The following is a 9,710-nucleotide window of genomic DNA, read 5'->3' on the forward strand; positions in this document are numbered from 1 at the left end:
GCTACCCCCCATTTCCCGGAGTTACAATATTTGAAAATCACCCTGTATACCATTTAAAAATATATTTCTCCAAATATTCCATGAATCGTCGATTTATCGATAAAGTATCCTAAGAACACAGCAATCTCTTCTGTTGGGAGAATAAGAATAATGCCTAATACCTCCACAAAATGACTAGCCTAAATGACGGCAGGTCTTCGACGAGATTGAAAAGTCATGATCGGCCTGGGATGAAAGGGAACGCGCCGTTTATGAACAGATGAACGTATCAACGGCCGCGGAATGTGTATTTCTGGAACAGGATGAACGGACTGCAAAGTATGATGAAGCTGCAACGTCCTGACCAGGCGCTACACACGGTACGAGTATCTATCAAATTTGATATTTATTGATCTTATGCGGGAATCAATTAGATCCCGTGAATTTTATTCAGTGAATTCTGATCCTAAAACGTGTCTATTGTAAACTCTTGGTGCGCGTTCAATCAGCAACGTGACGTTCCATTACTTTGCACCAGCGACTGGTTGCGAGATTGCATGTTAACTATCATTATCATCGAATCTATTTGCATATTGTCGCTACCTAATGATAACGGTAAAATGATTTTAATTCGTTAGAGTCGAATTGAATCGAATTTCCGCGGTATTACACGAGGCTCTCGTATCAAGATCTGTACATCGATGTTTATCGCGAGACTAAATAAACGAGTTTCCGATTAATCGTTTATCTGGAGTATGAAAGTGGACGAGGGATAATTAAGCACGGAAGACGAATCAAACGCGGCGACTGTCGATAATGTCTTCATGGTGTAATAACTCCGGTTGTTCCATTGGCTCTACGATGTTATCATTGATCAAATTACTATAACCGATGTAGCACTTCGATGCTCGCCGATCCGCGCGATTTTGTTTATTAGCAGAGTGTTGCACCAGAGCTTCGCGATTATCGAAACAAATTAGTGACATAACGAGCGAATAATCTAACTTCTCATGCAATCTATGAACAACCATACACGATTAAGTCTCGAGTGCTCCAACGACTCGATATCGGTCGATACGAGATATCAGCAACCGACCGAGCCGCGTGACAAGCCAAGCCGGCGCACAGTGGTCTAAGAATTCGCTTGTTGTAGTTGAAATTGTTTTAACGTTGTTGCAAGTAGTTGACAAATAGAAACAGAATTTTCTTCGACTATAAAAGTTGAGAAATCGAGTTTTGGCCATAAATTATTGTTTCCGAAAGCATTGCGACGTCGAAAGATATATCCGGGAAATTCGTATAAATAGCTAGCAGACAGAGCATGGAAAATGAGATCAGCTTCGAAAGAGTTTAAGCACCTGCAGAAACCAGGGCCCGACGAACCATGAATTTAACGACACTGCGAATAATGCCGTGTACACGTTCCATACCAATTTTAGACTCCGAAATTGTCTGATCCGCGGATGCTCCGTGTAAAAGACATCCCTTTGAGCAGCACGATGAACGTTCGACCGACCACCGATTAATGCGGCGAATCCAGTCGTTTCTCGGACCAGAGGCGAATCAGAAAGGGCTGTTCAGCCCAACGGGAGTCGGGGAAATGGGTGCGCTCTTGTCCGAGCACGAAGCCGCACATGCATCCGAACTTGTTTCTCCGCGTGTTTTATTTTCGTAAACGAAAGACGATACTTCTCAGCGAACTCGCCCGTTTCGCGGTGCCCGTAATCGCGACGCGTAACGCCCGACGAAAAGCCAGCCGCTTCGCGCGGATTCAAATCGTTAACCCTTCAAGTGCTGACAGATCATCTCTGCAGGATGCATTATTAGCTTTCTGTGAGAGCTTCTATGAGGCACGTCTCCATCAGTTTGTTTGGTCGTGTAACGATGAAAGTTTGAAAAATATGAACCCATTGCGGTGCAATGCCCAGCTAGAATGTGCGTTGACTTTACCATCAACGGTTGCTGATTTGCATTGTATTTGTAGATAACGTCGCAGTCACGTGTGATGTATGTAAAAACAATTGTTGCGACTCAATCGTGTGATTTCGAGAAAAGATTTCGCTCGAAGGAAATTACTGTAAAGGTTTCTTCGAATAAAATATCGCCCCGATGGAAAATGAGAGGGAATCGACGCACTGGCATTTGCCGTGAATCCGATAACAGTGAGAATCGTAAAAGCAAGCAAGGAACGGTGGATATCTCGGTGTTTGAACCGGCAAACACGTCCGTCGACGCGACAAAGGCAAACTGGTAAACACACCGCTGGAAAATTCTGTTGGACGATGGGGATCGACGAGATAACTAGAATCGATCGAAGACGATCGATCATTTTCGACGAGTGCCGTGGCAACGAACGATCTTTGCGGATACGAGAGCTTGCAAGAGTGTCGCTGATTTTAGATTCTGCAGATCGAGAGAATTATTTGGATCGACGATTCTTACGAACGATAAAGTATCTGGTATTCGATGTTCCGAGCCGACGGACTGACGGCTCTGCGAAAATAAACTATCGCCCGAAAGAGTCGACTAGGCGCGCGTGCTGTGAAATTGATAAAAAACGGGCGTTCGTCGGTATAACGGTACCGTTCGCCGTGTATCGAAAACGTAATCAAACACTTTGACGAACGATTGTCCCAAGGATTGTGTCGAAGAACGGTCCGACGCTGAATACGACCGTGTTAAGAGGAGATAGCCATTTGGAAATTTCGAAAGGTCGACTTGATTTTTGTGGATCGACAGTCGAGGACCACTGTGGGACAAGTTTCTTATAGAAACACGAACAACCGACCGAGTTGGAACGCTTCAAAAGTCGCGAATTTAAGCGCATTCCTATTGGGACGCATGTAAAACCCTCTTCGACTACATTTCTCTTCAAATTTTCCATGCGAGCTCTTAATAAGATTTCGCTTCTACTAACGAAGCCATTTTTTAATCCAATTCATCGACCTTTTAGTTCTACGAAGGAAAGTGTACTTTCCCTAGAAATGAATCTAACAAAAGTTTCTCTTCGACATCCAGCAGGATAACAGGCAATTCTTCATATATTTATTCTATTCGCAGTTTAATAAATCACGAAAACAATTGTCGAACCAAGTATCCCATTTAATTAATATTGAGGTTCCCGCAAGAGCATTCAGTTCTGGTTAAAGTTCAGTCGATGACTAGAGAAATGGCTACAATTTAGTTCATATAAACTGTACTGTAAAGGTGTGCTAGGGTTAGAAATGTGGGTTCATGATAGAATTTCGTCGTTGCCCAAACGAAAGGGACCGATAGGTTTCCTAAGTAGGTCGTGTGTACGCGCGCGAAACGTTAACAGGTTTCATTAATCGTTTCATCAACTTCAAGCCGTTCTCGTTGCTGCGAACACATTAAACTCCCGTTTTCTTGATTAACGCGTTTCATTGATTTCACGTCAACGTGCCGCGCACATTTCCCCGACGCTCCTCCGGGTGCGATGTAACGCGTATTTTCCAACTGGTTCTTCCTACATGTCACAATACTGGAATTCAAGGCCATTATCGACAGTCCTATACGGCAATACTATTTATTATTTCGGAATACCATGCGAACGCGAACTCGTGCTTCCTACTTGTACTGTCTCCTCCACTTGTCTCGCTTTTCGCGATCTTAAGGTGGCTTGAAGGAGACATTTTTGTCGAACCTCTCTTTCTTGCGCGTTCTGCAAACAAAACTCTTTCTTCCCGAGAATTTATTTATCTTACCTGTGAAATGTTTTTGTTATGTATGTAACAAACTCTTTGTTTGACGTGGTGGTTTTTTATATACGGATTTTATCGCCCCCTTTTTAGACTTTCGACGAATCGAACGATAAGCGAGCAAGATAGTGATCGTGATCGCGCGATCAACGACTTTCATGGACTGATTACAATGTATAATTATATCATGACGTACCGATAATTTCCTGTGTTTTCCTATTAATTTTCATTGTTGATTCCACCTCTCCAAGAAAGTGGTACACCAATCATTCCAATCTTTTTGGTTAAACTATGTAACAACTTCATAAATCTATAGAAAAAATCATCCCAAGCATTACACCAAGGATAAACCAGAAGACCCCTTCAGAGTTTACAGGTAGAATCATCAAGGTCATCGTACAATTTTGTCGATAAAAATATTTTTGATTGAACGATTTGTATGTATTCAGTGACTTATCTCAGTTTTATCGAAGGGAAGCACAAAGCTTCCGATATTAACGTTTGATATCAACCTGTCGATCGACGACGAATGTTTTTATTTGCGATACTTATCACACAACGAAATCAAGATTCCGAGAAAACGGAAGAAATTATATAATTTTATTCGACATATTAACGTTCTAGAAATTGCATACACTGCTTTTTATTTTAGATCGTAACACTAGGAAATTTTCACCAGAAAACATTAAAACACTGTCGACGATTGGCTGCAAATAATTGAAATTGTGAACGTTTGGACGCTATGCTTGAGCGGAAAAATCCATTCGACATATCATTTATAATAATAATAAACTATTCGAACGTTTTGAAATTTCAAATCTACACGGTTCAGCGAGCGATGACACGTGGGTACTTGGTAGAAGGAAGAGGGGGAGGGGGAGAGAGAAGGAGGAAACCATCTCGGATATTTGAAAAATTTCTTCAACCGTCCGTGTTCCGATCGAGACGATTAAAGAGACGAGACTTTTGATAGTTCTCTAATTCAAAGAGAGAATGTACCCGCATATAGCGATATACAATAAGTATACTGAGAAACTACGCTAGACGACGACCGGTAGTAGATGTGGTCCAGTGATGCGGGCCATTGAGGAAACTTCGAACACGTGTACCAGAGGATTGGCAATGGAATCGACACAGGTGGGGATAAACATCGTGCGGCGCAATGTACAGACCAATGTTAGACTAGGGAGCTTGATAAAATCACTTTTACCGCGCTACTCGACTTCGTCGAGCGTACCTCAGCGTATCCGTGATGTATGCGTGCAACGAGTGACTCGATTAGACGACATTGGCTTGGAACTTGGGTTCGAAGTTCGTGTGCGGCTTCTTTGCCAATCACGAACAAGTAGAAAGCTGTAATTCCTGCGTTACGCGAACTCCGTAATGTTACATTTGCTCATCAGATAGCGGCGCAGCGGATCACGTGACGTTTAATTATGTACACAGAGAACGGAAACGCGTACCATTTCCGATATATCGTGACTAGACTGTGTGGACCTTTATGCAAAATCAAAATTCCTCTGTGCAAGCTTGTGCTACCGGAATCATGCAACATTATCCCTTTAATGCTAAAGTTGCACCAACTTAAATCCACAATTTGATCACGACCATATCCCATCTACTTGGATAGTAAAAATATCGTAAATTATAGATTTGAAATGGAGCTAAAATTATGCGTGCTCAGAATATATTCTCTCGAGTCTGTACGTACAAGCCTGTGGTATTGTAAGATGGGAATTATAGTTTTGTCGATAAGCTTACTTACCGTTCAGACCATATTTCTCCTGGTTACTCTTGACCTGGTCACCAGACAATCCTCTTTCCTGATCAACGCCAAAGTAACCTACTACCTCTTCCACTGTCTTGCAATGGCCGTCCTCCATGGTTGTTTTTGTATTAGTATGTCACTAATCTTATCTGTTCAATGGTTGTCCACGGTCATTCACACTGTAGTTTCTGAAATACGAACATAGCTTGGGTAAGAACTCAATTGTTTGCAGTATTCAAATGAAATAATTATAAGCCACGATTCACACTGCACACTAAACTAAGATTAGTAATGGCAAAAATAGCGTGATGCGTGAATCAACGAAAGTAGAAAAGAATCGGAAGAGCAGAAAATTACTAGAAGACAGACACTCCCAGCTGAAAGGGAAAGAAACGTGTGTTCGACGCACGCTGCTTCGAATCTTTAAGAAAATGAATAGATAAGAAAAAGAGGTGGGAGGGCTCGTTCTTCACGAGGCCGGTTAGCGAATGACAACGGAAACGTTCGAGAAATACCGGAGGTGAAAGAAAATATTGAAATACGCGCGGCAAAAATGGGAGCGTACACAGAGTACGCAAATGCACCGCGTGTACGCACTTTTCGCGTCCGCGTTGCAGGTTAAATGTTGCTGAAACTGCGATAACTTGGTCGCGGCAGGATATACTGCTCCGTTTTTCCCGATTCTATGCGGGCGAGGACAGGGTGACACGAGGTCCAATGGAAGAACGAAACTCACCAGAAACGGTGTCGAAGCGTTCGATGACGACGACGACGTGTCACAGAAAAATTACGTTACGGTTGCCGAATATTTAGGTTAGCTACAGGTCCCTAAGTTGCACTCGAGCACACACAAAAAAACTAACGAGGAAACGGAATTGGCACGGAAAAAACTCGCCGGACGCTAAGAATAATAGTCCTGCGGCCGGAACACGACGTATCACGATACGCGGGCACAGAAATTCGAGACGCACGTCATTTTCCTAACGGATATATTTCCCCTAACTGCTAAGCAAACCTCCTCTTCCGTGAGACTGACGCAGCGAACGGCAAATCATTGCGCACGCGCGCCACCTCGCGGAATGCCCCATTAACAAGTTGCAGAGCGCAGCTGCCACCGCGCCGTCTGCGATTCACTGTTTAACGTAAATAAAACAGAAATACGTCCGTGGCTGCTGTTAAATAGCCTGTCGATTGCTCGCGACTCGATGCCTGGACATTATTCGTATCAGAAGATTATGAGCGATCAAAAATCAATCGATCGTTATTGTATTATTTCGCGAAACCCGCGTCACGGTCGGGGCGCGCCATGCCGCAGGAAAGTGCGTGCGAGTCGACGGATCGAGCATGTGGAACAACGCCATTGGCTGGACAGCGTTCGTAAAGTATGACGCGCTCGGCTATTTTCAGTCTTCTACTAGTCTATTTCCTTGGCGCGTATTTTAAGACATTCAAAGGACATTACTATATTGTCGTTATGTAACTGTTGCTCTCGTACTCCTCTTATTATTTTCATCGCGGAAATTTCGGTAAGAAAATTAACATACCGACACCGATCATCGGTATAAAGAATCACGGATATACTTGTCCAAAGATATACAATCAAAGGGCTCGATGAATCGAGTAAACCTAGATTTGTTCAACAGTTAATTGACTATTAGAGTTATGTAAAAGTGAAATCTTGGGGATGGAAGCTCTATGACAAATTTTCGATACTGTTACGTAACGGAGGAAGAATTTAGTCGAGTGTACTTCTACTTTGTATCTCTACAAACATGTAGAATTTTGAAATCGAATTATTTACTTTTGTTTTACGCGAACTTGAATTATTATAAACATTGCCCAAGCGAATAGGCTCTTTTAGTAAGAATCTAGACAAATGCTTAAAAAAATTAATTTATTAATTAGCATGTTTAACATTTATTCATCAATTTTGCACGACGTTCACCCTCTGTTCAATGACATACATATAGTCATAGCGCGCAATGTTTTAACCCGTGTTTACGCGTTATCCAGCCGCGGAACAATGTGGGTACCAAGTAAGCACACGGAAAATTCATCGCACGATGGAAAATGTCAATGTCTGTCGCGATCCTTGCAGGTTCAAGGTCAACGATCGGCGAACTTGAAATTCGTACCAAGTTCAGAGGTCGTATAATAGTAAACGTCGAAGCCAAGGTTAAGCGGTAAACTCAAGTGTCAATGGAAGAATGAAGTAGCCCATTGGGGTTACGGTCACCAAAATCGGTGACAAGTGACAGCTACGCAGAACGAACAACTACTCCGACAATCCCAAGTTAGATTTTTCATCGCAACCCGAATTTGTTCGACTAGCAATAGTTTTCGACAGTATAGAGCCCGATGGAGCGACACCTGGATCTTAAGCGACGATCGATCAAATCTTCTTCAAGGCCTCCACTCTTTTCCCGCCTCCTCGGTCTCTAGTTTGATCCTATCTTTTCGTAGAGCGCATTCAAACAAGAAATTATTGTAAAACTCCCGTAGAACTAACCCTTTTGACGCTAATGTAGGCAGCTGTCTCGTTGCACCAACGAAAATAGGCAAACGGTCATAACATTCGGTTTGGTAAACTTGAAATAATGGCACGCGCTAAGAAGCCAGACGACTGCGGCTAGACGATTGGCCGCGCGGGACTGGCGGGTACACTTTGAAACCGGTCCGAAACCTGTCCGGCCGATCAGCTCACTCGAACGCCCGGGACGCAACTAGCCGGCCAAATCGCGCGTGCCCCAGCGGACGATTTTAGCACGTCTCTGACGACGACTTCCTAATTATTTTGGCAGAGATGTTCAGGAGGCACTCTGATTTCTCTCCCTCCCTTTCGGTTTTACTCTATCACGCTGCTACTGGCTGTACGTTCACGTCCCCGTTCTCCCTCGATCGACTCCCTTATCTCTATAGCCCGACTCTCCCCCGTTTTTACCCAACTGCACGCACCAACCAACGCACTTTTCTACCATTTATCCTAATCCGCTCGACATCTACTTTTAGATTTCATGTTTCGCCATTTCACTTTTATCCGCGCGTACGAGCAACGTCATTCCCTCCTCTCCCTCGCTCCCTTTCCCGTGAATCGAGCGTTCTTGCACGTGCACGAAGGACCATTATCGAGGTACCATTATTTTATTAAAATTGCTACTAGTCAAAACGACAAACAAGCGAAGACTTAGTCGTGTGGATACAAGCGGGATGAGTCATTTTGAATTAAAGGTAGCGAAACGCTAATGCCAAAATATTGTTAGGTAACAGAGACTGGTGGTGATATAATATTCGAATCGTTGCATCGCGGCGGAACGGTTTCTATTTGAAGATGAGATGCAACATGGTGGACGGGCTATAAAGATAGGAAATGTAGTACGTTTGTTGGCAAACAAGTGGAGGTCGTGTTTGTATGTAACGTGAGCCTCACACCGACACATACGATGAAGCAATACACTATGTTAGTCTAGCTGAAAGTTGGGTATGCTACGCTAATCTAAGAAAACATCGGCGATCCTGAACAACGTTTTCTTATCATTATACTTCGTTGCTTCCGGGAACGGAGAATTTTTGGAACAGTAAATTATCGTATGATTATTACGAATACTTGGCAAAACATTTCTAAGCCTCTCGATAAAACTATCGGATCGTTATAACTTACGATACCGTTTTATCATTCGAATTTTCAACAAACTACGTAAAATGTAATAGAAATTCAATCAATGTAACCTTCGCGCGTTTATATGTATACTATCATGTATGTAGTCGAATGGTTTCCTACGAACGATGATCGACCCCCGACGCGTGTCCGGTCGATTCCGTCAAATTGATCTTTAACGGAAAAATTAGGAGAAATCACTGGACACGTAGGACTCTTCACGATTTCGTAACACAGCAGAGTTCACGATGCAGCTAGTGTTCCTTTTAGCTTTTAATGTCACACATCACTTTCCGGTGTCCATGTCCATTTCAATACGTTTCTTTTCGCTGTTCTAGCCATCTATCCTTTCCCATTAGTTCACACTGTGTCGGTCGAGATGTACCATCACAAAACACTAACTCGGCGGTGTCACCGATGTTGATGCAGCAAGTGGACTTACCAATGCTTCTTTCTTTACCGGGAAGCCCGTCGATTCTTTGGTTCGTCGAGAAGCACCGGCACCGTAGGTCCCGATCCCAAACACTGGTCAAGCCGCACAAATTTGTACGGCAGCTATATATCTTTGTACTATATAAATATATGCATA

The 9,710-nt window shown here is 43.2% G+C and overlaps 1 protein-coding gene across 5 annotated transcripts in view; it reads right to left on the minus strand.

Annotated features, from left to right (window-relative positions):
- Positions 1–9,697, minus strand: part of Serca (ATPase sarcoplasmic/endoplasmic reticulum Ca2+ transporting SERCA) — a 32,199-nt gene extending 22,502 nt beyond the window's left edge. For 3 of the 5 annotated variants that reach the window (XM_078179508.1, XM_078179500.1, XM_078179470.1), the window contains exons 1-2: positions 6,203–6,514; positions 5,464–5,654 (exon numbers count right to left, since the gene is read on the minus strand). In XM_078179508.1, coding sequence (XP_078035634.1) covers positions 5,464–5,581 — 118 coding nt within the window. In that variant the 5' untranslated portion in view covers positions 5,582–5,654; positions 6,203–6,514. Of the gene's footprint in view, positions 1–5,463; positions 5,655–6,202; positions 6,515–7,975; positions 8,203–9,563 lie in introns of those variants that run through there. The other 2 variants (XM_078179480.1, XM_078179491.1) reach the window with 2 other exon arrangements.
- Between the last annotated feature and the right edge of the window lie 13 nt (positions 9,698–9,710).

The sequence above is a fragment of the Augochlora pura genome, chromosome 1, assembly GCF_028453695.1.
Source record: "Augochlora pura isolate Apur16 chromosome 1, APUR_v2.2.1, whole genome shotgun sequence".
In the NCBI taxonomy this organism is placed as follows: domain Eukaryota; kingdom Metazoa; phylum Arthropoda; class Insecta; order Hymenoptera; family Halictidae; genus Augochlora; species Augochlora pura.